General features: G+C 47.5%; 9 protein-coding genes and 1 non-coding gene across 10 annotated transcripts; 6 read left to right on the top strand and 4 right to left on the bottom strand.

Moving 5' to 3' along the window:
* Positions 1 to 3,417: 3,417 nt before the first annotated feature.
* GGS25DRAFT_519490 (uncharacterized protein) lies at positions 3,418 to 4,638 on the top strand (the record flags this gene model as incomplete). Its single annotated transcript, XM_049263713.1, has 2 exons — positions 3,418 to 3,502; positions 3,569 to 4,638. 2 exons carry the CDS (start codon positions 3,418 to 3,420, stop codon positions 4,636 to 4,638), a joined length of 1,155 nt encoding a protein of 384 aa, XP_049118959.1.
* A 1,926-nt stretch (positions 4,639 to 6,564) lies between these two features.
* On the bottom strand, positions 6,565 to 7,791 carry GGS25DRAFT_185506 (sure-like protein). The gene is made up of 2 exons (XM_049256668.1): positions 7,373 to 7,791; positions 6,565 to 7,315 (listed from the first exon to the last, which is right to left on the bottom strand). Exons 1-2 carry the CDS (start codon positions 7,548 to 7,550, stop codon positions 6,597 to 6,599), a joined length of 897 nt encoding a protein of 298 aa, XP_049118960.1. The 5' UTR covers positions 7,551 to 7,791; the 3' UTR covers positions 6,565 to 6,596.
* Positions 7,792 to 11,082: 3,291 nt separating this feature from the next.
* Positions 11,083 to 13,115, bottom strand: GGS25DRAFT_481772 (NAD(P)-binding protein). Its single transcript, XM_049260215.1, has 5 exons — positions 12,620 to 13,115; positions 12,217 to 12,529; positions 12,062 to 12,163; positions 11,779 to 12,003; positions 11,083 to 11,722 (listed from the first exon to the last, which is right to left on the bottom strand). The coding sequence occupies exons 1-5, from the start codon at positions 12,668 to 12,670 to the stop codon at positions 11,535 to 11,537; spliced, it is 879 nt and encodes a 292-aa protein (XP_049118961.1). The 5' UTR covers positions 12,671 to 13,115; the 3' UTR covers positions 11,083 to 11,534.
* On the top strand, positions 11,119 to 11,190 carry GGS25DRAFT_t14. Its single transcript has one exon. It is a non-coding gene; the product is annotated as a tRNA-Ala (tRNA).
* Positions 13,116 to 13,534: 419 nt separating the features above from the next.
* GGS25DRAFT_481774 (heat shock protein 60) lies at positions 13,535 to 16,330 on the top strand. The gene is made up of 3 exons (XM_049260216.1): positions 13,535 to 13,803; positions 13,900 to 14,041; positions 14,106 to 16,330. Exons 1-3 carry the CDS (start codon positions 13,696 to 13,698, stop codon positions 15,629 to 15,631), a joined length of 1,776 nt encoding a protein of 591 aa, XP_049118962.1. The 5' UTR covers positions 13,535 to 13,695; the 3' UTR covers positions 15,632 to 16,330.
* A 305-nt stretch (positions 16,331 to 16,635) lies between these two features.
* On the top strand, positions 16,636 to 18,358 carry GGS25DRAFT_481782 (uncharacterized protein). Its single transcript, XM_049260217.1, has 7 exons — positions 16,636 to 16,741; positions 17,025 to 17,082; positions 17,145 to 17,155; positions 17,320 to 17,503; positions 17,580 to 17,653; positions 17,709 to 17,757; positions 17,821 to 18,358. Exons 2-7 carry the CDS (start codon positions 17,080 to 17,082, stop codon positions 17,959 to 17,961), a joined length of 462 nt encoding a protein of 153 aa, XP_049118963.1. The 5' UTR covers positions 16,636 to 16,741; positions 17,025 to 17,079; the 3' UTR covers positions 17,962 to 18,358.
* Positions 18,311 to 19,263, bottom strand: GGS25DRAFT_185790 (cell-cycle control medial ring component-domain-containing protein). Its single transcript, XM_049256670.1, has 2 exons — positions 18,973 to 19,263; positions 18,311 to 18,896 (listed from the first exon to the last, which is right to left on the bottom strand). Exons 1-2 carry the CDS (start codon positions 19,081 to 19,083, stop codon positions 18,393 to 18,395), a joined length of 615 nt encoding a protein of 204 aa, XP_049118964.1. The 5' UTR covers positions 19,084 to 19,263; the 3' UTR covers positions 18,311 to 18,392.
* Positions 19,264 to 19,445: 182 nt separating this feature from the next.
* GGS25DRAFT_481785 (NOL1/NOP2/sun family putative RNA met) lies at positions 19,446 to 22,144 on the top strand. The gene has a single exon (XM_049260218.1). It carries the CDS (start codon positions 19,563 to 19,565, stop codon positions 21,879 to 21,881), a length of 2,319 nt encoding a protein of 772 aa, XP_049118965.1. The 5' UTR covers positions 19,446 to 19,562; the 3' UTR covers positions 21,882 to 22,144.
* A 163-nt stretch (positions 22,145 to 22,307) lies between these two features.
* GGS25DRAFT_530018 (HET-domain-containing protein) lies at positions 22,308 to 24,801 on the top strand (the record flags this gene model as incomplete). The annotated part of the gene is made up of 1 exon (XM_049265336.1): positions 22,308 to 24,801. The coding sequence occupies exon 1, from the start codon at positions 22,420 to 22,422 to the stop codon at positions 24,799 to 24,801; it is 2,382 nt and encodes a 793-aa protein (XP_049118966.1). The 5' UTR covers positions 22,308 to 22,419.
* Positions 24,802 to 25,227: 426 nt separating this feature from the next.
* On the bottom strand, positions 25,228 to 26,486 carry GGS25DRAFT_481787 (histidine phosphatase superfamily). The gene has a single exon (XM_049260219.1). It carries the CDS (start codon positions 26,188 to 26,190, stop codon positions 25,333 to 25,335), a length of 858 nt encoding a protein of 285 aa, XP_049118967.1. The 5' UTR covers positions 26,191 to 26,486; the 3' UTR covers positions 25,228 to 25,332.
* Positions 26,487 to 26,786: the final 300 nt, after the last annotated feature.

Below are 26,786 nucleotides of genomic sequence, written 5' to 3' on the forward strand. Positions count from 1 at the left end.
TCTATTTCTTACGTATTGAAGCTATTTTAGTATTGGGTAGAGTATCGGTCAGAATAGATCTTAACCGACAGTGCTCATTGTCTTGTCGTTGTGATGCTTGGTCCAAAAGGGATTGGCTTCACTGGGTAGTCTTCGCTAAAGGCCACGTGATTTGTGGCAGTAATCAGCGCTGACAGTGTAAATAAGCGTAAGTCGTGCCGCGGCAGTTACGCTAAGTACCTTGATGGCTAAGGCCCTGAACGGAATGCGTCTTATTTTAAGAAGGGGTCCTTACAGCTTGTGGATCCCTTGCACAAAATATTCAAAAACACGCTAAAAAAAGAACTTAACCTAAAAGAGCACCTTTTTTTTTTGCACAAATCTCTAAGACCCCTGTCATTAGCTTGTACTACGCTGTAAGACCTATCTCTTATTTTATGCAATGTACTGTTTAAATCGGGTCCAAAGCTAAACTATCCCCTTAAGTGGCATAAAGCAGCAGCAGACACACCGTTACTAAAAATAACACCTAGTACATCGTTTTCAATCCACTATTCCCACATTTACCCAAAACCCCATATATTGATCCATTTTTCTTCAAATACAACGCGGTACATTACAAAGCTGGCCGGCGCTAGGTTATTCCGGCGTTTAGTGTAATTGTAACTGAGTACATATGATCTCGACAACTAGTCTTCAAGAAAGGTCCGATACGCCGGCGCAGCTCAAATGAGGTCATCGTACAAATTTAATCATAGATACCTCCGGCAAGCATCAGAGGCTTTAGAGCTTTGTTTCTTGCCTCAATTGATCCTGGCTAGCTTTAAGGGATTGGATAAGCCGTATTTTAGATGAGGCTATTCCCTTTTACGGCTCGTCCGTACCTGCACGCAAACGCGGCTCTCAAACGACTCGTAGAAGGGGCAATTTACAGATCACGAATGAATAAGATCTAAAAACGCATCTAATTGTTAAGTTTGTCAAGGAAACCAGATTTGGGGACGTTCTTGTCGAGGATTAAAGCTGATGCCAAAAAGTATCAAATGGTAAACATTAAGCCACAATCTCGATGTGGCACTTGTAATGTGGCTTTATGTAATTCTAAGTACTGTTAGTACAAGTGGCATACGCAAAAATAAGTGGCAAATTAAGTACCTATAGAATTTGTTGATTTTATTGGATAATAGATTTATGGGGCGATGGGGAAATTGCCTTGGTTGTATCTGCTACTAATTTTAGTAACGGTGTGTCTGCTGCTGCTTTATGCCACTTAAGGGGATAAGGGGTTTAGCGCCCCACAAAAGAGCTCTTATTTTCCTGTATGCAAGACAGGTTGATTTCAACCTGTCTTGCTTACAGAAAAGCCTCTTACAGCGTCGCACAAGCCCTGACAGCCCTTTTAAAGCCCCACGCAGCTGGCAAACAAGCCATTACAGCTGGCAGGCCAACTACGCAACTAGCTATTTTCAAATATTAATACAATTACCATTCAATTATTACAAGTGTCTTTTAATAATTACAGCTGTTATTTTATTTCTTTCCATTTTATTTAAATTACTACAGCTGTGACAGGTCTTTACAGCTGTCGTCAGCTGTTGGCTAGGCTAGCCGTATTCAGTTTAGATTGATTGCAAGGGATAAGGAAGATACATTTGGATTCATAAGATTTTATGTGTGGGGCCAATGTATCTTTTTAAGAAGAGCCCTTAAAATAAGACGCATTCCGTTCACAGCCTAAATGTCACTGAGATTAGGTAGGGTATGCCCTAATACAGGTACCTAGTCCTTTTTAAGCGTGCCTGCCCCGGATTACGTGAGGTCTTAGCCCCGCAAGTGGTACGCGGGGAGTGGGGCTTAGGGCTGCAATCAAGATCAGAGTGTGGGGATGTGGGTCAGTTTCAACGTCAATTAATTGAGCCGCTTAATGTACACAGTACAAATCAGAATAATACAGGTCGCCAACATGATCTAAATCAACGAATGGAATTTGGTCATTGGTTGCAAGGCTGAATTTATTTACTTCAATTGCTGTAAGTGTGACTGAGTATTTTAAGGAAGACAGTGGAATATTGATTTGTAGGTTTAATAGTTTGTTTGTACAGTGATCTTGAATATCGTCGGCGATGTAAATGGAAAAGTCAGCAATAAGGACCAATGGAATTAAATTGAATTGCTTCAAGTGGATCTGGTGGGCGATTATTTAGCTTAAAACAGTAGAATTATTCAATCGATTTACCTACATGTTGCTGTAGAATGGTACTGTGTAATGATACAATAGGAATTATTATCGATTCACAGATCAAAAACCAGACAATTACTGAGATAAGTAGAATGGTATTATCCCATTGGCTGGATTATTGGGTCTATTCCTAATCAGTACGAAAAATGCACAGTGTGGCTGCAGTTGAATGGGTTTGGCACCTAAAAATTAAACCATTGACAGTGTAACTATTCGCATTTCTTTACTGGAAAGTTAGGAATCAACTTCCAAGTTGACTGTGCACAATCAGTGAGGTCCACAGAGCTTTATTATTTAAAGGTCCTGGCATTCCATCCTTCTTCTTCTTTCCCCTTCCTTCCATATCGCAACCCGAACCAGAACTGAGAGCCAGAACTGAGATCGACTTCGAGACAAATCCTCAACTTCGACCTTCAATTTCGACCTTGTGTCCAATTCTAGCCTGACCACCATTGACATCTTGGTAAGTTCCTACTCTCAGCACACTTTAATCCTTTACCTTTCCTTCATCTATCCTTCATCTACCATCGACCTTTTCACCACCATCATTCCATTACTTACTTGTCTTCTAGTCATCCAACGACATCTACCCAATCTACGACTTCTAGTCAATCCGCGAACTTCTTTACTTCTCAACTGTCGGTAAGTAATATTTCAACTCTCTCCCTTCTCCCTCGTTGCAAAAATTAGAACCTCCGCAAATTTTCCTCAACCCTACCATCCTTCACCTTGCTACTGGGCGGCCTTTTTTCTGCCTGGGTACTGGTACTATTCACCACAGTAACATATTTCACACAGTTGAAATAAAATTTCTCAATCCACCTCCCTCCAATCTGTACTGTCTACTTTTATTTTTTCTACCTTTCCATGATCCACTTCCACTTCCACTTGACACTGGCCATCAGCCCTTCTTCCATCTTTCCTTTCTTTTATTTAAACATACCATCCTTCTCGATACTTCTTCAATCACACACACACAACCTTCAAGTTCTCCTTCACATTCATCAACTCACATCTACTTCAATTCAATTGAAAGCAATCGACTAACTCAATCATCCAGAGAAGGACACTCACAACGATCTAAGGATCAATTTTTACGACTACTAGGTCTTCACCTCAATTCATCATTGTAAGTTTCTTTATTTTTTATATTGTCTTCTTCCATCATATCAGCCTTTACTAACTTCAATCTACAGAAGATGCCTCAATACGTCACTCTTCCCCCCAAGGCTTCCCCAGCCGACTCCGGTATCTTCATGCAGAACGACACCTCTATGTCTGACGGTAAGTCCTATCTGATACTCAATTGATCTAACGACTTTGGTACTTTTGCTAACTTTTGGAATATAGCCATGGACCGCGCTGAAGAACGCGCCTCCCAGGGCCCCAAGATCATCATTGAGCACAATGGAATCAAGTTCCAGTATACTCCCGAGCAAATGATCAAGATGGGTGCCGAACTCGAAAAGGCTCGTGCCGACGGCCTCTTTCCCAAGTCTAAGTGCCTTCAGCAGAACTTCAAGCATATCTTTGACGACTACATGCGCCTCCTTCAGCTCACTGAAGCCCGTGGCGACACTCCTCGCGAACAGTGGAATCAGAAGCGCAATATTGTTGAGCTCCTGATCCAGATCACTCGGGAGATTCGCGACCGCGATGAGCTCGCGGCCGATCTTACTGAGGATGAACGGGTCAGAGCTCATGTTGCCAACATGATGAGCGGTGCCACTGCTGAGACCAAGCTCTACCGAATTGTCCAGCATGCCGTCTTGTACGCTGGAGCAAAGAATGGAGGTGTTGACAAAGATGCCGTTGTCGCTGGCCAGAACATGGCTGCTCTCCTTGAAGGAATTCGAGGTGTTATCAAGGAAATGGCCGGTCAGAGTACTCACGGCATTGGAGAAGCCAACGTTGAAGCAGTCTTGGAGGATATCTTCGGTATCATCGACTTCGCTCTTGAGGGACATGCCAAAGACATGGATAAACAAGCCAATCGCGTCGAAGGACAGATTAAACATGTTGACGGCCAGATCATGCACCTCAACGCCATCGGCCAGCATGTCAACGCCATTGATGGTCATGTTCACTCCCTTGGAAACAACATCAACTCCTTCGGCACCCTTCTCAACTCGACCAACGGCAATGTTGTTTCGCTAACCACCCAGATCAGTCTCCTACAGACTATTGTCAACATGCTTCCCCGCATGATTGAGGAGGCCCTCAAGCAGATGATTCCGGGAACTCTACAAGGCGCCATGTATCCAATCATCGACGCTATTCAGGCCCAGCTGAAAGTTAAGCTCACCAACACTATGAATGCCCCAGCCCGCCGAACCACAAGACAGAAGATCTCCAAGTTTTTCTCTCGAGGCTTCAAAGGAATTTTCAAGAAGTCTAGTGGTGGTGCCCACCTCTACTAGGCTGGGATCACTAAACCACTCACTCTACCTTCGGCATTGATCGACTGATCTATTTTACCAATGAATTACGATGATATGGAGAAGTCTTTTGCACAGCAAAGTAAGCCAAACTCACTCTTCTTCTTCCACAACAGTCTACTAACTTATTTCGGCAGAGCAATAGAGTAAAAGGATCACTCGGGGAAGGGAATAGAGGATACATGGGACAGGGAAATAGGGAAAGGAAGGTGGGATTAAGATGACTGCTATGTACTTGAATGCTTGTTCATAAGGAGTTTTAGGAGAAAACAGCTAGGCATAGCTCGGGTCTGGTCGGTAGTACGGTCAAGGAAGCATCGTACATACTACAAAATATTGGGACCAAGGGAAAATATACCCGGATAGTTTTCTCGTTTAGTACATAGCATAGGTTCATCACCACGGAATAGGAATTTTCCCGACTACTTTCTTCTTTTTTCTTGAATGTGAATACTTCAAGTGAACATAGAACTTTCTGATTTACAATGAGTACTACTAACATACCTAGGAATGGAGTGTAGATTCACTTAGGTACTTGTCGGAGCTAAATAAGTAGGCTTCAATCGTTTCTTCCCTGCACTTGAAGTAAAAAAGTAAAACTTGAAGCTATTCCCAACATTCCGACGTATTTTCAACCTCGCAACAAACAATGACCTGATATCTTACCAAACACCTAGCCATAAGGTCTGTCTTTTTTCTCCTTTTGCTAATAATAGAACATTATGGGCACCTTTCAATCCACCCCCGTCCCAATTTAGTGTCTGTGAATTCGTGATAACACCACCTAAACTCGTCGCTCGTGTCCGTGAAACATTTGAAGCTTACAATCGATGAAATCATGCAAGACATGCCTTTGAACTAACTCTACATCTCCTTGCATACCTAGATACACACAAATTGCCATCGATAGGCACCCATTTATATCGTTAAGGATGCCAATAAACGAAAAGATACACATAGTCAAAGATTCGTATCAAGCAACCCGAACCAGAAGCTTGATGTCGACATCCATCCCACCACTACGAAGCGATTCATGCTTTTGATGCTTTCTCAAGAGACAAAAACCATCTACAAAGAGGTCAGAGCTGAAGTATCACTGCTAACGAAGTTTACTACCTCCTCTGCTCCAACTAGTAGTCTAGTACTACCACTGATCCCGAATCTCACACTTACCTACCAACGCGCGCGCATGCCACATCCTCCGAAGGTCGAGAGAATACGAAACTTCCGCGACAAAGCTTCCTCCCCACGTTCATACTTCTACAATCGAGACCACCACAGACGTTACAGAAGTCACCACACATGTCATTGCCGATACTAGTAACTCTTTGTCTACGCGAACGATGTCACTACAAGTTAAGGTTACGATTTGTTGTATATATACCCATCGATAATGCGAAGAAAGCTTACCCTATGCGAGCCGTAAAGTCCCAAAAGAACGCGATGAAGATACACCTACTCGAATGTACAGCTTCATTTGACAGCTCTCGTACTAGAATTCCATCCCATTTTGGGCAATACCTATGATTAAACACGAACGCGATGCCTTGATTTTTAATTTCACGATTCAATAATACACTATTGCAGCCACCTTAGATGTACACCGCCAGATACAAACAGTGACGATTGCACACCGAGCTACTACGCACTCAGCCTTTGCTGAGATTCATAGCTTCGATCATATAAGAAATATACACGATTTCTCCTCTACGAAGACGAAATCTACAGGTTTTCGCCATGAACAGACAACCAGCATGATAGGTAAGCTTCTAGGTTTCTAGGACGCTTCTATATGACATACATGGATCACGAGATTGCAGATGGCACACTATCTTCATGTTCGCGCTCGGACGATATTCCTTTGACATCAATCTGAATTAATATTTACAAAGATATACAATTATATATGGAAGATACTAATTTTCACAGGGTACAGATCCTTAATCCAAGCAACTCAACAAGCCCCCCAACTTCTGCAGCACAACCGCCTGCTTCTCAGCCGGCGCTGTCGTCTTGTCCGTCGAATCGCCCACACTAACCGAAATCCGGCAGCCACCTGCATTAATCACACTATTCTCAGTCGGTAACCGATCACTGCCACAAGTCTCGACGTCCTTGTCGGAGAATACACCAGGGTTGATACGGCTCAGCACCCACTTGAACTTCGCCGGATCCGTGCAATCGCCCTCGACCTTCGGGAAATTTACATTCAACCAGACATCCTCGGGGAGATAAGGCGCCCCAGCAGCCAAAACCGCATTCGTGAACTGCGTCGCGAGCTGCGCGTACACGGTGCTCCTTGCCGGGACCGGGCTGGTATTGAACGCGAGGTTGCCGTCGGAGGCGCCCGAGAACGCGATAGCCGGGATGCCGGCCTCGTGGCTCGAGTAGACTGCGACGCCGACGGTTCCGGAGAACGGGACGGCGAGCCAGAGGTTGCTGCCGACGTTCGGGCCGGAGACGACGAGCTCGGGGCCCTGGCCGTTCCAGATCTGGGGGGCGAAGGTGTCGATGCCGTAGCGGACGGAGGTCACGGGGAAGGAGTTCACCCAGTTCAGGCGCGGGTTCGTCGCGTTGCTGCCGACGGGGCCGCTGTTGGCGGGGCAGCTGTCGTATTCGCAGGGGTCGGTGCGCGGAGAGGGCTCCTTGTCGGATGATCCTAAGATTGCGTTAGTTTCACAACCCTATAATGGAAATAGGGGTTATTGCGACTTACCTGTACCAGAGCCATTGTCAGCAGGCGCGGAGAGAACGACATCGTGACCGGCAGCGTTGAGCGCGCCGTTTAGAGAGCGAATGTACAGCTCCGCCCAGCCATCGTCGTTCGATTGAAGGATACGCGCGCCTTGTGCGCCTAGAATTGGCAAAGCCGAAAGAATGAATTGGGCACGCATTTTTGCAATTGGACTTAACGACAGTGAGGATGGTTACAGAGCTCCATCTCGAATACATCACATGGGCGACCAGCTCCTTTAAATACTGCCTACCCCATGTTCTACCGAACAGCGTCGCATTAAGCAAGTCAGTCGTTCGTTCGTTCGGTCAGCATCATTGAGCCCCTTGAAATCCTGCTGGGCCCCCCTACCAGGTAGACCTGGGATTTCAAAGAGGCAGATCGACCAATTGCGATCCCTGCCTGCATATAGCTGCTCCGACCGTTGAAACCCCAAGACTGGGACTGAACTCTTAGCGCCGGGATCTTTGTCAGATCAGCCACGATTCCTGGCCAATCTCATCACGCACGTGGGGATCCGCCCATGCCCATCCTAGATCTATCTTCCTGCAAGTGATGAGGCAGCCCCCAGGGAGGGACGGTGACATTGCCGACTGTCAGCCTACCTACATATTCAGGCAGACAATGTTCTATAGAATAATTATATTACTGATGCATCCCGATCATCTTCGGCGAAACCCGTCTTGCCATGCCTTCTGAATCCAGAGCCAAGCTAGTCTCGAAAGAGACGTGGGCTGGAAAAGTGGGCGCCAATTGCATGCCTCGACTGCTGTGACACCTTCCATAAATGGCAGGTAGTTCAGGCCAGGGCATTCTTTGTGGTTCTGTATGGACCTACATACGTATCCCTGTCCCACAGCAGAATCAAAAAAAAATCTTCAAGAGCGACCGAGACAGAGGAATATGAACCAACGAGTATATACGGTTAGAGAACGTGTTTTGATGTTATTGATGCTGCTCTTGAAATCGAGAATTTTAGCTTGTTAGACCATGCCTAGCTGGCATAGTCCGTGTTCCTAACCGGGGTTTAATTAGGAATATACCCGGCGTCTTACTTGGTATAACTGTAGCGTCGGCCTACCTTGGCTCTTCACATGCTTTTTCTTCTCCAATTGTTTAACTTGTAAGTGCATGTCTTTCATCTCCAAAGCCGAGCAGCCTAGCTGGTTTATAGAGTTACTCTACTAATAAATCAATCGTTGAAGACTTAATACGTGGCTTAGGTTAATGTACTTATCGAAAAATGGCATTAACAATGCCTAACCTAGAGAGCTCTGACCTAGGATACAACACACGAAAAACATATAGTCTCACTTCATGTTTGCTACATTGAACCAGTCAACAGGTTGGCAGGATTTGTATTCTTTCTATTGAGTATGAGACAGATAGCCGACGGCTAGATCTCATCGTCCTGAAGTTGTCAGGGTCATTCAGTGCGCTCAGACGGCTTCATTCCGCCAAGGCTTGAAATATCTAGGGCTTTGGCATGGGAGACAATGAATTAATTGAGTTGCATATCGAGGTAAAAAGCAGTTTCCTTTCTTCTTCGGAGGAAAACATCATTTGGCTGAAAATCATCATTCCAACCCTCCGATAACATGTTCGAAGGGGGCGCGCCAATCACGTAGCGTTCTCAAACAGGTAGAAACTGAAATGTATGTTCTCGCAGACTGAGTATACGAGTGCGGCTCTCTCTTTCTTCTCGGACTGTGTAATGTTGAGTTGCATAAATTGGGGGCAAGAAGAAGAGGCTATTACCTCTGGTGACGTTGATTTGGAAGCCAGCGCCTCCAATACAGGAGAAGCTTCCAAGGTCCATACGCGTTGGAGGTGGGCATGCACCCGCCCGCGCAGTAAATTGCGTGTGGGCTTCTGTTCCGTGAGTATTCGGTGCTCAAGCCTCTAAATCAGGCAGACTATACCGGAGGAGCGAGGCCCAGTATGTTCGTAGTGGCAGGACGCGAAGAAAGCCGGGAATGCTGCTTTGTAGACATGATGCAGTGTATGGCTATAATCATATGCAAATGCCCTATCAAGTCCATATCATGTCCTCAGAGACCCATCGGGTTGGGCGAGAAGACAATGATGAGTATTTCATTATGAAATTACATAAAGACGTAGCTTATTAGAAAGAAAACGACTCTTACCATAATCTAGGAGGCATTAGGTTCCTAGCTTAGTAGAGCAGTGGGCTTGTCTCGTAGCCCCATTGACGAGTATGTTAAAACGGTGAGCGCCTTATGGCGTGTTAGATATTAGGAAAGGGGGTAGGATAGCGTTTTGGCCTTGACGTGGTTTTCCAAACTCGAGTGTATATAGTAACACGCAATTATAGGTGGCAAAACCTCTATCCATCCTTGGTTCTCCATTGGTAGCCGTTATAGTAAGAACTTCCTGGATATTTAGATCATAATAGTTAATCTTTCCTATGAAAGGGCCGTATAGAAGTTAGAATGATGGCTTGTTATCATCTTGAGTCTCATCCAAAGCTGTTTGGCGGTAGTTAGCTAGGTAGCGAGCCATAGCCATTGTTACTTTCAGCTACCAAAGTGGAAGAAAGAAATAGAATTTGCCTCTCACGTTTCAGAAAATATTTATGTCTCTGCTACACCCTATAACTAGGTTAAGCAGCTTCCAGTGTACTGCCATTGTTCCAATCTTCCGGCTTCTGGACCATAGGGTTCTTCGTTATGGCACGAGAACGGCAAGCACAGCGGAATCTACCCTCGCTATCGATGATACCCTTATATACGAAGCACTTCCATTATTTATTGCTTTGAAACCTGAAAAGATCCCCCCAAATCAACTTTAGACTTTAAATAGGTGGCTATTGAGTCAGTATGACACGCAAACCCGTTGTTGAAAGAAGAATACAAGCTTGAATGCCTATGTGTGTGTATGACACACGACATAGTCTTGTTAACCTCACTACAAAAAGCCCCTTTAACGTGCCCCCTATCTTAGCGGCCTAGCCATAGATACGCTTGATTGCCAACATGTCATCAGAAAGAATAGGGTGTCAAAACTAAGAAACTTAGGGATACCAAGGACGCCATCGTCAATTAATGAGCCCATATCTTGATTGTAGCTCCCTAGTTGACCACGTATCATTAGACTCATACCTGGGCGGCCTAGCGACGGAAGCTGTAAGACAATTCAATGCGTCACTCAAGCCCAAGGATCTTCGAGTAAGGTTGAAAGTCTAAGGAACCTACACGAGCATATTCCAATTGTTCATGAGATTCCGCCCAATATGCGTTGCGCTCGGCTTACAGGCAGAGATGTTGGCACACAGTTATACCTATCTGCAATGGTGCGCGTTTCGCAATTATAGGGAAAACCACCAATGGGTACAGGGAAAGATATGAGACGATGAATTTTTTATGCAATTGATTTCCAGTCTGACTACTCATAGGAAATGAGGTTTACACCGTTAACCTTTTGCCATTTTGAAAATTTTGACAGGGAGGAAAAGGTTCGTCGACTGAAGATGAAATTTTGACTCCAGTTGCACGGTAATTTTTAGCGGCCTCACAGGCCTAGCGATTGATTTTACAGGTACCTGCCTAGGTGCCTGTAGCCGCCGGCTTCGGTGACCTAAGTGGGCCCACGCTCGGTCAATTAGGGCATACCCATTATCCTCAACCCACACAAGCAAAATATATATAGCAGCTTAGCCGGTCCGATTTCAACAATTGAAAGATCACCGCCTATCTTTTGATAAGCCCGGGCTTGTGGTTTAGTGGTATAATACTCCCTTAGCATGGGAGTGGTCCGGGGTTCGATTCCCCGCGAGTCCAGCTTTGGAGGTTAAATCCCTCCTGTACCAATTCTTTTTTCTTTTTCTTTTTGCAGATTCCTTTCGCATTTGTTTGCCGTGTTTGTATGTCCTATCGTATGTGGCAGCTAGTAGGGGGATAAGGCGCGCGTGTTGGCAATGGCAAAGCGATACCAATGTGGGGTTCAAGAGGACGTGGCATATGGCTGATTGCAATCAAAAATATCGTTTCTGATATTATAGGCGAAGTCATCGTATAATACAGTCATGACCTAGGTTAGGTAAGTCGAGCTTACATGGTTGGTGCCTTGTTTTATACACCCCAAGATCATCGAGACACACTTCCTCCAGCTTGGATGGAATAGACTAAGCTGTGATGCCTTCATCCCTTTCAATGTCTTCCTTGCTTGGACACCACTTGTCCTGAAGCTTCTTATCTAGGCTGAGGCTGTAGATATCCTTAGACCACCATTCACCCCAGCTAGTTAAGAAAATCTGGTCGGGGTCTTCAGGGAAGTCGTCTCGGGTAAAAGCACGGTAAATACTTTGGGCACCTATCAATTGCGTAAGTTTTCCGCGATTCTATACTTTTCGAGTAATGGGAACTGACCTTCAGCGATAGTCTTCGCATCTGGGTGATTCGCGGGAATTGTTTGGGAGGCATGCCGCGCAAGGTTCGTGCCAGGGATCATACCGGGCGATACAGCAACCACTTGGCACTTGCCCTGGAGTTGGCGATGCCACCAGTGAGCCCCGAGAAGTTGGATGAACTTCGTGGCACTATATAGACTATTCACTGGTGTAGAGCCAGCCTTGGCATCCTCGTCAAGTGCAGCTGTGGTAAATGGTAAGTTGAAGTTACGACATCATGGGCATAGTCCTAGTGGGCATACAAGTATCTGTTGCCCCCCGAATCGCTCCCGAGGAGACGACAACGATGCGCGACTGCGAGGCTTCTAGCTTCTCTTGAAGAAGGTGAATGAGGTAATGCTGAGCTTATTGCCTTGTTAGTAGGGGCCGCGGTACCGGCCAGGATATAGGTCCTCACAGAGATGATTAACGATATAAGAATCGTTCCATTTGGAGCCACGAGGGCCAGCATCGGTACTACTCTTCCACATGCCTGCATTCAGCAACAGGTAGTCAACTTTGCCCTGTCCGACCTTGTCAAGGACTTTCTGCGAAAAAGTCTTGACTGTCGTAAGGTCCGATAGTTCTACGGGAAGGATAGTTAAGCTGTGCTTGCTAGTGTCATATTTGAGGCCTTCGAAAGCTGCTTGCGTCCTCTGTGTATCTCTAGCACCGAGGATGAAGTTATATGGTTGCGCCTGGGCGAGAAGTTGTTTGACAAGCTCGAACCCCTATGAAGTATGAGTACCTAGGTAAGGAACATTTCTGTTTCAAGCATATAGAAAGGACAGGAGGTTGAAATAGCATTAACTTGAACCTACCAAGCCTGAGGAGGTGCCTGTCGCGACAATAGTCTTTGCAATGGCAGCCATAGTGATAGACGTGAAGTGTACAGTAGGTAGATATACGTAAAGTATGATACTAAGCAGAAGGACTTTCGTACGGATAGATAATCCGTGGGATGGTTTATATGTATATTTTGGGCTTAACTCCTAATACCGGTACCTATGATTCATTGACGTTGTCGTTACCTAGTAGCCTAAGTCTTACAAAGACACATTGCTGACAAATGTTGCAATTCTGTCTCCTATGTTTTTATGTTTTAATATAATTGAGTTGCGTGTTGTTGTCAGCTGAATTTCAGTTCCAACGTCTTACCTGAGTAAGCATTTACTTCCTACCTTTACAATAGAAATCAATTCGTATCCTTGAATTCAAAATATGGGAGTTGACTTTGTGGCCAACACCCCTCGATTGCTTGTAATTATGGTTTGGAATACAATTTTAATGTTTCGATGATGAATATGCAGATGATCGTTTGCCCCTCACTTCAACGTTTGTACAATACGTACTAACCTAGGTTAGGTAGGTATGCAACAAGAGAATATACATGTCACGGTGTTAACAGAGTCGTACCAAGCAGCCTTGTACAAGGCACGAAATTAGGTAAAACACAAAATAATTTCATGATGGATCCATTCATCCATTCATATACAGTATAATAGTAATGAATTGAGCTTGATCATTGGATATTTCGCATAGTTTTACTCAAGAAAAATGTACAGTAGAATTATAGAATTGTAAAAATTCTAACAAATCGAGTTCTATGAATTTCCATGAAGATTTTAGTCGGATGAGCTTGTGGTGCCGCCTTACTTAATTAGTATTAGCGTGGAAGAGCTTCGGCTTCTGGCCGTTTCCTCCGTCATTTTGAACCGATCAAAAATTTTGAAGCTTTTCTTCCCCAGAATCTCCAAATTCTCTTCCTGCGACTTCATTTAAACAATCTCTACCAATCTTCCCTCCTTCTCTCTCGTTCTTTTATAGTACGCTATCTTTGTGACCGTACTCAATTTCTAGTCTCTCATATAGTTAATTCACCTTTACCACAGCCAAGATGCAGCGTGCTCTGTCTTCACGAGCGCGGGCTTCGGTCCTATCTTCTGCGGCTACTAAATATCGAGCTGGTGCGGGACTGTCACAACAGGTCCGATTTGCGCACAAGGTGAGTGATCTACTTCTTTTCTTTTTGAAATATTATATTCTAAAATGACTTGCACGTACTGCTCGCATGTACATCATACTGATTACATTTTCGTAGGAACTGAAATTTGGTGTGGAAGGCCGAGCTGCTTTGCTTGCTGGTGTTGAGACCCTCGCTAAAGCCGTTGCCACCACACTCGGTCCCAAGGGTCGCAACGTACTAATTGAGTCGAGCTATGGCTCTCCCAAGATCACAAAGGGTATGTATCAGTCTTCCAATTCTCTCATATTCCAATTGCAAATGCTAATATAAGATATCTGTAGATGGTGTCACCGTCGCAAGGGCTATCAGCCTACAAGACAAGTTCGAGAACCTTGGCGCCAAATTATTACAAGACGTCGCATCCAAGACAAACGAATCTGCTGGTGATGGAACTACAAGTGCCACTGTTCTGGCTCGGGCTATCTTTTCGGAAACCGTCAAGAACGTTGCTGCCGGTTGCAACCCCATGGACCTACGACGTGGTACCCAGGCCGCTGTTGACGCTGTGGTCGAATACTTACAAAAGAATAAGAGGGATATAACTACTAGTGAAGAGGTTGCCCAGGTTGCCACCATCAGTGCGAACGGAGATACCCACATTGGCAAGCTCATTGCCAACGCTATGGAGAAGGTCGGCAAGGAGGGTGTTATCACCGTTAAGGAAGGAAAGACGATGAATGATGAGCTAGAGGTCACTGAAGGTATGCGATTTGACCGCGGATATGTCTCCCCCTACTTCATTACCGATGCCAAGGCACAGAAGGTTGAGTTTGAGAAGCCTCTCATTCTCCTTTCTGAGAAGAAGATTTCTGCCGTCCAAGACATCATCCCCGCTCTCGAGGCTTCCACGCAACTGCGAAGACCTCTCGTCATTATTGCCGAGGACATTGATGGAGAGGCCCTGGCTGTCTGCATCCTAAACAAGCTTCGAGGTCAGCTCCAGGTCGCTGCTGTCAAGGCTCCTGGCTTCGGTGACAACCGAAAGTCCGTCCTCGGGGACATTGCTGTGCTTACCAATGGTACTGTCTTCACTGATGAACTCGACATCAAGCTAGAAAAGGCTACCCCTGATATGCTTGGTTCCACCGGCTCTATTACCATCACAAAGGAAGACACCATTATCCTGAACGGCGAGGGTAGCAAGGACTCTATTGCTCAACGATGCGAACAAATCCGTGGCGTCATGAGCGACCCCAACACTTCCGAGTACGAAAAGGAGAAGCTACAAGAACGACTTGCTAAGCTTTCCGGTGGTGTTGCTGTCATCAAGGTCGGTGGCTCTTCTGAGGTCGAGGTCGGCGAGAAGAAGGACCGCTTCGTCGATGCCTTGAACGCTACTCGGGCTGCTGTTGAGGAAGGTATCTTGCCTGGTGGTGGTACCGCTCTACTCAAGGCTGCTAGCAATGCTTTGAAGGATATTAAGCCTGGTAACTTTGATCAGCAACTCGGTGTCAGCATCGTCAAGAACGCTATTACCCGACCGGCTAGAACGATTGTCGAGAACGCTGGTTTGGAAGGTTCTGTCATCGTTGGCAAGCTCATGGACGAGTTTGGCAGCGACTTCAACAAGGGATTCGACAGCGCTAAGGGAGAATACGTAGATATGATCCAGGCTGGTATCCTCGACCCCCTCAAGGTTGTACGAACTGGTCTAGTCGATGCTAGCGGTGTTGCGTCGCTACTGGGCACCACCGAAGTGGCCATCGTCGAAGCACCCGAAGAGAAGTCTCCCGGTGGCGGCATGGGTGGCGGCATGGGAGGTATGGGTGGCATGGGCGGTATGGGCGGAATGGGTGGAATGATGTAACGAGTTCATGAATGAACTCTTGTCATGTATTAAAAAGTTTGGGATCGGGAAGCATTGACCTCGGTGTTACGCGGACGGTTTAAACGTGGCTTTTCATGTCTTTTACACATCTCTCATCTTCTCCCCTCTCCCCTCTGCCATCTTTCACCCCCCCTCTATCCCTCCTTGTACTTTGTTCATACCCTTCTTGATATCCCGAACGGCGTTGCAAAAAAGGGTTGTATACTAGAGCTACAAGTTACGAGCCACGAACTGGCTACCTCCGTCTTGGTAGCTGATCATAATCGATCTGATGATTGAAAATACGGATTTCTACTTTCTTAGGCATCAAATTTCGGGTTATTGACAGGTAGACACTTCTGCCTAGCCATTGAGATGACATTATGTTGTGATATGTATGGGATGACGAATCCCATGTGGCTCATTCTGAATAGTAGCTCGGTAGTGGCGGTAAGTAAGGTACTATGTATTGTACTGTACCTGACAGCGCTAGCGCTACCTTGACGCCCAAGCAATTATATGATTTGGAACAAGGGGGAATGACCAAGGGAATAAAGAAAACAAAGAGCATCCATAGGTTGTATGTAAGTCGTAGAACAATAACTATATTGAGAAAAGTCACGTGTTAAAAATGTGATGAAATTTTAGAAATTTAGAAATTTTGTTGCCCGTCACTCGTTGCCCGATGGTCGACCCAGTTACGGCCAAGGGAAGTCCATTTTTTAACCTGCAAGCAAGCATTAGCAGAAATTACATTGTATACAAAAGGTATGTACTACATAGTATTATTTATCTCACAGCCAACTAAAAAAAAGCTGGTGTAACTGCCCACTGCCCACTGCCCACCTCTTCAACACACTTCTCCACCAAACAACATTGAACCACCACATGTGCACCTGTGCACCCCTGTCCCCTACATATTACATAGTACTAGGTATGTAGTACTGTCCCCTACCCCCCTATGATACATATGTAGTACCCTGTTCTCTTCCCTTGCCCCCCCTAACGTATCAAAAACCCCCCTCCCTCTTCTTTCAAAACATTGACCCCACCAAAAGCTTTGTGCGTCTGTTGATTTCTTCTAGGATTTCTTCTTACACTACTCGAAGCGTGCGTGCCTCTTTTTCATCAGCCCGACTTTCCCCTCCATTGCGATAGCGCCCACACTAAAAACATTAAACATCTCTCCAACTTCTTTCTTCTTACTATACTTCTCCTGAACACTCGAAACATCGCACGAGAGTATCTCTCAGCTGCCCAACACCTAGTCCGCGATTCATGTTAGTTGCAGCTTGACCCGACATCCTTCCAAACCCAGTTCATTTTCCCAATCCTCCCACCTCTCGTCATCGCAGGATTTCTTGAGAACCCCGCTAACAAATCCACAATGTAGCTCGTCTCCCGACTCTCATTTGCTACCAGCGCATCCCGAGCATATACCGTCAAAAATGGTGAGCCCTTCAAGTCCAATCATCCCAAGTTGATATATGATATTAATTAAATCATTTCGTAGTCTCAATCAGGGTTCGTAACCTCCTTCAGCTGCTCGCTCTACTCCTATTCCCGCCCCTGCCGGCGACCGCCTTCCGCGCTGTCATAAAGTACTTCCACGATGCACCGCCGTTTTTCCAGCACGGTTTCGGGTGGCGTTTTTGAGAAGAGGGACTAACATATTTGCCTCATTATAGAGCTACCGTCTCGCAGGAATGCGTTACTGCATACAACGAGCTCAAGCTTGCGAAGAAGTACAAGTACGTCGTCTTCAAGTTGTCCGACGACCTCCGGGAGATCGTTGTTGAAGAAGCCTCGGCGGATAAGGACTGGGAGGCCTTCCGTGAGAGGCTTGTCAACGCCACCACCAAGAGCAAGTCTGTAAGTTAAACCCCTAAATTTATCAACGGCCATCAACCCTGCAATTTGGAACACTATATTAATAATTTCTGGCTAGGGCGCTGTCGGCAAAGGTCCCCGTTATGCGGTGTACGACTTCGAATACAGCCTCGCCAGTGGAGAAGGCTCGCGGTTAGTTTTTATTGCCAGCACACCAACCATATTTATACATACTAATGATACGTAGAAACAAGATTACCTTCATCGCATGGTCACCCGATGATGCCAACGTTATGGTTAGTTATATCTCCAAGTTCTTATAAAACTCATTTTGGACAGTATATTAACTATCATTAAAGGCCAAGATGGTGTACGCCTCATCAAAGGAGGCACTAAAGCGCTCTCTGACCGGCATCGCCACCGAATTGCAGGCCAACGACCAGGACGATATCGAATACGACACAATCCTGAAGGTGGTCAGCAAAGGCTTGGCCGGTTAAGCGTACCTACCCAAATGTATGGAAAACCCCGAGAACGACCCGCGACGGAAATTTCTGGGGGATCGGCTAGTTGAAGGGGCACTCGCGTGCCAAAGGTCTACGACGTCTACGAAACTGCAGGATGGGCATAACTCTTTCCCCTGCTAATACCATTGAGTATGGCCAGTTTGGTCGCTTTTTTCTCTTTTTTTCCACTCTTAGAGGCACGACATGAACCTCCAGATTTGATGTTAGCCAAGGGTATACACTGCATAAAACAAAGGCCATATCGGAATGTGAATGATCCCCGGTGTGCTCTTACGATTGTTTATGCCAGTTATTTATCACTTCCGTAAAACTACTCTTCATCCATACTATTAAGTACCTAGAAACTGAATGCTTCTGCTATCAACAATGGATATCTATTCATTCAGGTGAAGCTGTTCCATAGGTCAAGCCTTTGTCTTCCATGCAGTTTGAAATGTGTCTGCCAACTCCTCGGCCATTTTCTCGTCACGTATTCGCTGCAGTAGGAATCCTTTCAGGTCACTCCAGAACTCCTTGGTCTCTAGAACCTCTCCGCCACTTTGTCCTTGCGCGACCTCTGCTTGTGCTGGTGTTGGCGGAGTCTTAATAACTGAGGCTCCACCCATAACCATAACCGAGAACTCGACAGTTGTTTCTGCTTCGCCAGCTACGTCTTTGAGCACTTTGCTGTCTGCAATCGGTTTCTTCTTGTGTAGTAACTTCATCTTCTCCACCGGTATTCCTGTGTCCTCAGATACGGCAGTCTTAATGTCTAATACAGAGGTGTTCAAGGTCAGAGCTGAGAGCTTGACGTCGAGTGGTGGGTTGCGTAGTGATTTGACGACAACGGTGAGGCTACGTTCCTGGCCTGGGGCAACGGCAGCGGACTTGCGTTTGCTCATGGGCTTTGGCATCTTGGGAAGTATGTACTATACGCAGTGTTAGCTACCTAGTCTACTGGAACCAGATAAACGCTATGACGATGTGGCGGGATAGAATACGTACAGCGCCGCGCGCCGCGTAGGTCTTGGGATCCTCGACATGGTCGGGAGACAACTTCACGGGACGGTTGTCCAAAGCCGTTAGGAACGACTTGGCGAAAGATAATTCTGTCATATTTATGACTATGTTCGGCTTTGTTGGAGGTGTTTTGACAGTCTGGGAGGTGTGAATAATTGCAGTGTTCTGAGTTATGTCGCAAACTTGAGCAACCCAAGCCCAGTTCCTGTTAGGTGACGATCACGATGTCCCACATTCAAGGCGCCGCCACACAGCATCCCACTTGTGGCTGAAGCTTAATTGCCCACTGTGCACGGCCTCAGGCTGCTACCGTTGAAATACTAGCGACGCTAGTACCTGTAGATTAAACTTCTCAGCGCTGTTAGTGGGGCCTTGCTATGCACGTTAGCTGTTATCGTTATCAGCTTATCGACAGAAAAAAAAAGCCAAAAAGTTTCCAGCGCAGGTACAGATGCAATTGAACATTTTGCATATTTCGCACCCAAAAAAAATAAACTTCGTCTCTTTTCACATACCATACACACACCACACTTATTATATACCTACATTAATCATTACATCAGTCCAATTTAGAGATGGGCGTCGGACGTCGTATGAAAAAACAAGGTCCACCTGAACCATTATCAGAAGAACATTTCGCAAGACTTAAGCGTAAAGCTGGTCTACCCGTCGACGATGTCCCCGCTGAGGCGCCAAAGAAGAAGCAGCGCAAGGCATCAACAGGAACCGCACCCGATGGAGCGGCTTCGAAGACGAGAAAGGCGCATCAATCAGAGAACGCCGGAGCCTCAGCGACCCATGCGTCAAAATCTCGATCGAATCTCTCCTTCGCGCCCCCGTCAAAAGAGGCTAGTCACGGTCATCGCAGAACTACTCAGGACATTGATCGCACAGTCTCCGGAGCTAGCAATGGAGTGGGTGATGACAAGACAGGCCGAGTTGGAAGCGATCGCTCGGGGAACCGTTCAGGAGGACCCTTAAGAGGAGGAATTTCCAGGGGAATTTCAGAAGGATCCTCAGACCTAGATGATGACGAGATGGATGTAGATGCTCTAGGAGATGATTTCCTAGGCTCAGATGATTCGGTGTATGATTCAGATGCAGGTGACCAAAATGGAAAAAGAACAATGTTCTCGGAAGATGAAGACGAATCGGATGCTGAAGAGAAGCTGACTGCAGCAAACATTGTCGGGTTATCGAGGAAACTAGATCAGCAGAGAGAACAAGAGGAGGCAGAGGCACAGGCCGAATTGGAAGAAGCAGCACTCCAGACCAACATTGAACGACCTCACGTCCTTGATGACGATGACGAGGAAGACGACCTCGCACTCAAGACCAAGGCACTCTTAGCCCCCGACTTGCAGTTACTACGAACAAGAATTACCGATACGATTCGCGTTTTGGACGACTTTTCGACTTTGGCGGAAGAGGGACGATCCCGAACTGAATATACGACACAATTGCTCAAGGATATCTGCGCCTACTATGGCTACTCAGAGTACCTAGCTGAGAAACTGCTTAACCTATTTCCAGCAAGAGAAGCCTTTGCATTCTTTGAGGCCAATGAAACGGCGCGACCTGTTGTCATCCGAACAAATACTCTGCGAACGCATCGCCGGGATCTTGCTCAAGCTCTCATCAATCGTGGCGTAACCCTTGAACCTGTGGGCAAGTGGTCCAAGATAGGACTTCAAGTCTTTGAGAGCAACGTTCCTCTAGGTGCCACCCCCGAATATCTTGCAGGTCATTACATTCTCCAAGCCGCTTCCTCTTTCTTGCCCGTCATGGCATTGATGCCCCAAGAAGGAGAACGAATTCTAGATATGGCCGCTGCCCCTGGTGGTAAAACGACACATATGGCCGCTATGATGAAGAACACAGGATCTATCTTTGCCAATGATCCCAGTAAATCTCGTGCGAAGGGTCTCATTGGTAACGTTCACCGTCTTGGTGCACGAAACGTCATCGTTTGCAACTACGATGCCCGAGAATTCCCCAGAGTTATGGGTGGATTCGACAGAGTACTCCTCGATGCCCCTTGCTCTGGCACGGGTGTTATTGCCAAGGATCCCTCCGTGAAGACAAACAAGGATGAGAAGGACTTCATGGTCTTGCCGCATACACAGAAGCAGCTACTTCTAGCCGCCATCGACTCGGTCAACCACGCAAGCAAAACTGGTGGCTATTTGGTCTACTCTACATGTTCCGTTACCGTCGAAGAGAATGAGCAAGTTGTTCAATATGCACTGAGCAAACGGCCCAATGTCAAGTTAGTCTCTACTGACCTCCCATTTGGCAAAGAAGGCTTCACTAGCTATATGGGCAAGAAATTCGATTCCAGTCTACGTCTAACACGAAGATACTACCCGCACACGTACAACGTTGACGGTTTCTTCGTCGCCAAGTTTCACAAGATTGGCCCGACTCCCGCAAACTTGGTCAGAGACAAGCCTGCCCAAGGCGCCTCGGCGCCGCGCAATGAGGATGAAGTCTTCGACAAGACACCCATTGCAGCAGACGAGGATACACCCGAGGGAGCTCGTGAAAAGGACAATTTCGGTGGCTTTGACGATGATGAGGACGACAAGTACATGGAGAGGGCGAAGCGCAACGCCATGAGAAAACGTGGTCTGGATCCAAAGGCATTGGAGAAGCCCAAGGCAGAGGCGAATGGCGCTGCGGTTGCCGAGAAGGCCGCGAATGGCGAAAAGCCCACCAACGGTGACAAGGCCAAGAAGAGCACGAACGGCAAGAAGGTCGAGAAGGTTGTCGAGAAGGCGGAGGCCGTGGTGGATGACCAGAAGGCTAAAAAGGCTAAGGGTGACGTGAAGGTCAAGAAGGCCGGAAAGGGCGAAAAAGGAGATGGTCAAACGAAGAACAAAAAGAAGGCATAGTTTTGTTTCTAGGTGATTCGGGGGCTATTGGGCCCAGCAATATTGTATTCCTTGCATTCAATACCAGAGGAAAAGTTCATGCCACGATGTCAGGGATAATGCTTTGCGATTAGGCTAACTTGGAAGATCGTGATTGAGTCTTCTGTTGGCTACCTCATGATATCAAATAGCATGGCCTGAGAAAACTGTAATTATTTCACATGAGTCCCGTTTTCATTGCAGATATATTGACTAGCCTCTACATGCCTACATGTGATGCTGCCCAAATCAACCTTGGCGTTGACGATACTACCGCATGACTACTCAGCCGCAGCTGAGTTTCTCGACTTATACTAGATACTAAGTAACTTAGTCGAGGCTTTTTGCTCTGTTTAGACTGGGACATGTAATTGATTTTAGTCAACTCAATTTATAGCCCGAGATACGCAAGTATCCAGAGAAAACGTATTTTCCCATCATATTCCCCTAATTTACTAGTACCCAGTAGCCAAAACAAACAACCCTGAATAATCAAATGCCCCCTTGATAATTAATAATCATGACAGAAGCACAACCAGAAGAAAGCGACATCCACCTCTGCGACTTCTGCCGCGCCGTCGACTGGGTCCAACTAACCACCGGCGTCTTCAACCCGCAAAAAGCCGCGCTGCAAAGCGGGTTCGTCAAGAGCGGCGAGCACAACCTCGGCTCCGTCCACTCCGCCTCCAGCACCTGCTCCCTATGCCAGCTCATCGCCTCCGCCTCGCGGTCCCTGAAACCCTGGTGGCCGATCGGCCACCTCCTGGATAAACCGGAAGAGATCACGTGCGCGTTATGGAGCGCGCGCAACCGCATCGGATCATCGCTGGAGACGGCGAAGCTGGCGCAGGCCGACATGGTGCTGGATACGCTGTACAAGGGCATGCGGCCCGGGTACAAGTCGACGAACCTGGCGGTGCAGGAGTTCTGGGACTCGTTACAAGAGCGGGGGATCTATCTCGATGATAAGGGGAAGGCGGATAGTGTTCAGAAGGAAAGGAGGAGGAATAAGAGTCTGAATAGGCTGGTGGTGTTGGCGGGGATTAGTCCGGTTAAGTGGACGGCGCAGACTTTCTTGCAGCTGCATCCGTGTGTGTATCCGTTGCGGAGTGTCGATGACTACGTCGGGGATGGGGAAGACCCGTTTTCGGCGTTCCCGACGGGGAGGCTGGTGAAGGAGGAGGTCAATGTGAGGTTGTTGAGGAAGTGGTACGAGACGTGTCGCGATAAGCATGGCGAGACGTGCAGTCAGCCGCCGTGGTTGGCACCGGAAACGCTGTGGCCTGCACAGCTGCGACTGTTAGACGTGCGGAGGCGATGTCTGGTCGATGCTAAGGAGCCGTGCCCCTATCTGGCACTGAGCTATGTCTGGGGCGACGAGATCAAACCCTTCCGCACAATCCGGACTAATGTCGAGGAGATGAAGACCCCGGGTTTTCTCCAGGATGGATCACTGCCGAAGACCATACTCGACACGATCGAGCTAGCAAAGGGAATGGGCGTGGACTTCCTCTGGGTCGACCGTCTCTGCATCATCCAAGACTCGGACATCGACAAAGCGATCCAGATTCCGCAGATGGACCTCGTGTACTCGCGCGCTGCGGTGACCATCGTTGCCACGTGCGGGACTTCCACCGACGGGCTCGCGGGGATCAATTCATCCCCACGCACTCTCCTCACTACCGCCAACCCCCCCGCGCGCGTCTCCCAAAACCTAAGCCTCATGAACGTCCTCCCCCTCGACGACGCCTACTCCTCCAGCGCCTGGACCACGCGCGGGTGGACCTTCCAAGAAGGCCTCTGCTCACGCCGCACCCTCATCATAACCCCCACGCAAGTCTTCTGGAGCTGCGAGACCTCGAAATGCTGCGAGAGCCTCGCGCTCGAAGCCTTCCCGACACCGGTCCACCCCAACGACATCATCTGGAGCGTGCTCTCGGGGCACCGGATCTTCGGGGACTTCGGCGGCGGCGGGCACAACTTCGCGCACAGCGAGCTGGACTCTACCGTGCGCGCGTACGCCTCCCGGCAGCTGGGCGAGCAGAGCGACGCGCTGGATGCGTTCACGGGGGTGCTGCGGCGGGTCGCGGCTAATTCGGGCCATGAGTTTTACTGGGGCCACTCGGTGACGGTGCGGTTCGATGAGAGTCTTGCGTGGACCAATATCGTGTGGTACTATGATGCCGATTGGCGGAACCATGAGCTGCCCGCGCGGAGAGGGGAGATGCATAAGGTGAGGGGGGAAGGGGGGGCCGTGCGGGAGGTGCGGTTCCCGAGCTGGTCGTGGCTGGGGTGGAAGAATGTGCTGGGGCTGACGAGGGTGGCGCCGCGGCAGGTTGTGCTGGTGCCGGAGCTGGAGATCTTGAGGGTGGGTGTGGATGGGAAGGCGGTTGGGTTGAGTGCGCGCTCGGAAGAGGAGGAGGGGGAGGTGAAGAAGCTGGAGCCGGTTTCGAAGCTGGATATGTGCGGTGTCGACGAGTCTACCTCTGCGGGGTGGAAAGGGGATACATCGATTGACGCCAGCTTCCTACACGACGACGACACTGACGGCGAGTTTTTGGATTCGGGTCGTCTCTTATTTTGGACCAGTCACGCGGTCCTTAATATTGAAGACGACAAGATGTACAACGAGAAGAAGGAGCAGGTCGGCGAGCTAAAGCCGTTTTGGCCGAACCAGGCGCCGAAGCCGACGGGCAAGCACTCGTTTATTGTGGTTTCGCGCAAGTACAACGACGACACTATAAAGGTTCTTAGAGCGGAGAGGAGACTCAATGTTCTTCTAATCGAGTGGGATGATCCGGTGAAGCGGGTTGCGTCGCGGATCTGCTCTGGTGAGGTCGATGAGGGAGCGTGGGTTGCGCTTGGGGAGTTGAGGGAGTGGGTGTTGGTTACTTTGGCTTAAAGGGGGAGGATACAGATCACTTTAATAAAATTGAGAAATTGGTTAGAAGACGGAGAGTGATTAATAGTCTTAATTACAGCTTTGCATGATCTATGTACCTGTTAGTATTAGTAGTTCTGGGTTTACCTATATAGAAGCAGGTTAAAGACTTTGTGGCAATATTTTAATTTTACCTACGACTACGAAGTTATGAAAGCTCAAAAAGTCCTTTACCTAGGAAGCTTGTAGCATATTCGTAGCAATATGAAAAAGAAGCCAAAAAAAAGCTATGGCTCTAGGGTGTTGAATCAATTAAAAGGGCTCATATCTCAGATTTAAGAAGGCGTTGACTCATCATATCACCTTGCTTCTCATATAACAAATGGGGAGTTTGAATATATTGGTAAATTCTAGAGCACTACTTGCTATCTATAATAATGCTAAGAACTTTGTAAAAGTAATTCAACTCCTTGCCAAGTCTATATGCAGTATGACATCCACTCCCTAGTAGCTGGGATACGCCAGGCATACCTAACAGAAGGCATCTATTCTCTATTCGTCATCATCATCATCAGCAGCATCATCAACATCAGAGGGCTGATTCCAATGATTCCACCAAGCCGTCTTAGCCTGCTCCATCAGGGCTATGTCAGCATGCCTCATCACATAGCTCTTCGCGGTCTCCTTTTCCTTCGCCTGCTCCGCGCGCCTCGCCGGAGTATCGACCCCATCATCCGTCGCGAGGCGTCTCTCCCTGCTCTGCGGGACCTCGACCATCACGACATCTTCGTCGTCTTCCGCGTCCAGGTTCGTGATCTCGTACACGCGGGCCTCGCAGTTGGACCACCCGGTGTTCCGCCCCGCAACCGGAAACCCGATGAAGTCGTCCGTCAGCCAGTGCACGAACTCGCCGTGCGTGACCACCGCGATGTGCACATTATCATTGCCGCGGGCGACCTCCTCGCGGCCGATCTTCCGCAGCTTCTGCCGCGCCAGCTTCGCGCGCTGCTCGACCTTGGCGGGGTCCGGCGCGAACGGGGTGTTGTCATCCTTGATGTACCAGTACTCGTCCAAGCCCTCGAAATCGACGTCGTCGTCCTTATACATCTTCTTGAGCTCTGATGCGGGCGAGCCCACGCAGCTCGGTGTGGCGCTGATCTCCTGCAGCTCAGGCATGAGCTCGATCTTGACCTTGCGATTTGGGTCTTGGGTGACTCCGTGAATCGCCGTCATGATGGTGCGGTTCATGGGACTTGCGACGATCCGGTCCGCTATCAGCACGCCAGTGTCTATTCGCAGGGATTCGCATTCCTTCATGCCGGCGGGGTTTAGGGGAGGGTCTGCAATGCCCGAGCCAGATACGTTGTGGTCGGCCTGCGCATGACGGATGACGTGGATAAAAACTGCCATTGTTGTCGTGTAAGCCTCAGATTCTCAATAAATGGAATTTTTAGGTATTTTTAGGTATGGATATGACTATTAACACAAGTAGAATAGTGATGGGGATGCTCAAATGTTGTTGCGCTCTATCATAAAATGCATTTCTCAGGGAAGCGGACCATTAAAAGGGCCAGTTATAGAGATAACGCTGTGGTGCCTACAAAGACAATTGATCTCATTCCTTCTTCTGTTACAGGAAATGCTTGGTGTTTATCAACTATTGTTCAAAGAGTAATGATCAATCGTTGAAAGGTTCGAAAGGTACAATACCTAATGTTTAAGATTGAAATAAAAGCTCTAACCTACGTAACAAGCAGTTTGTCATGATACTATTGGGAGAGAAGCAAGCCCTGGGGCTTCTATTTACGGATTGTTCACATAGCAATAGGGGACCCTAAATCTATGGAGCGCCTCTAAAAAGTGAACCCCTGAACACCCCAAATGAAAGCGCATCAATCATGATCGCAAATAATTTCAGCAGCACAGTCATTTCTCATCGAAACAAATAGTAAAATATTAGAAATTACTCTGATACTAATTAATCTATTGGATTTTGACGTGTTTTG

This window comes from Hypoxylon fragiforme, assembly GCF_022984875.1.
Source record: "Hypoxylon fragiforme strain CBS 206.31 chromosome Unknown GGS25scaffold_3, whole genome shotgun sequence".
In the NCBI taxonomy this organism is placed as follows: Eukaryota; Fungi; Ascomycota; class Sordariomycetes; order Xylariales; family Hypoxylaceae; genus Hypoxylon; species Hypoxylon fragiforme.

Coding starts and splice junctions, on each gene's coding strand:
- GGS25DRAFT_185506 (XM_049256668.1), bottom strand. CDS start 7,550: ATGCGTGCCCAATTCATTCTTTCGGCTTTGCCAATTCTAGGCGCACAA. Junction 7,316..7,372: donor TGACAATGGCTCTGGTACAG/GTAAGTCGCAAT, acceptor ACGCAATCTTAG/GATCATCCGACAAGGAGCCC.
- GGS25DRAFT_481772 (XM_049260215.1), bottom strand. CDS start 12,670: ATGGCTGCCATTGCAAAGACTATTGTCGCGACAGGCACCTCCTCAGGC. Junction 12,530..12,619: donor CAGGCACCTCCTCAGGCTTG/GTAGGTTCAAGT, acceptor CATACTTCATAG/GGGTTCGAGCTTGTCAAACA. Junction 12,164..12,216: donor TTATATCGTTAATCATCTCT/GTGAGGACCTAT, acceptor CAAGGCAATAAG/CTCAGCATTACCTCATTCAC.
- GGS25DRAFT_481774 (XM_049260216.1), top strand. CDS start 13,696: ATGCAGCGTGCTCTGTCTTCACGAGCGCGGGCTTCGGTCCTATCTTCT. Junction 13,804..13,899: donor AGGTCCGATTTGCGCACAAG/GTGAGTGATCTA, acceptor ACATTTTCGTAG/GAACTGAAATTTGGTGTGGA. Junction 14,042..14,105: donor CTCTCCCAAGATCACAAAGG/GTATGTATCAGT, acceptor AGATATCTGTAG/ATGGTGTCACCGTCGCAAGG.
- GGS25DRAFT_481782 (XM_049260217.1), top strand. Junction 17,504..17,579: donor CCACCACCAAGAGCAAGTCT/GTAAGTTAAACC, acceptor ATTTCTGGCTAG/GGCGCTGTCGGCAAAGGTCC. Junction 17,654..17,708: donor GCCAGTGGAGAAGGCTCGCG/GTTAGTTTTTAT, acceptor AATGATACGTAG/AAACAAGATTACCTTCATCG.
- GGS25DRAFT_185790 (XM_049256670.1), bottom strand. CDS start 19,083: ATGACAGAATTATCTTTCGCCAAGTCGTTCCTAACGGCTTTGGACAAC. Junction 18,897..18,972: donor CCTACGCGGCGCGCGGCGCT/GTACGTATTCTA, acceptor CACTGCGTATAG/TACATACTTCCCAAGATGCC.
- GGS25DRAFT_481785 (XM_049260218.1), top strand. CDS start 19,563: ATGGGCGTCGGACGTCGTATGAAAAAACAAGGTCCACCTGAACCATTA.
- GGS25DRAFT_481787 (XM_049260219.1), bottom strand. CDS start 26,190: ATGGCAGTTTTTATCCACGTCATCCGTCATGCGCAGGCCGACCACAAC.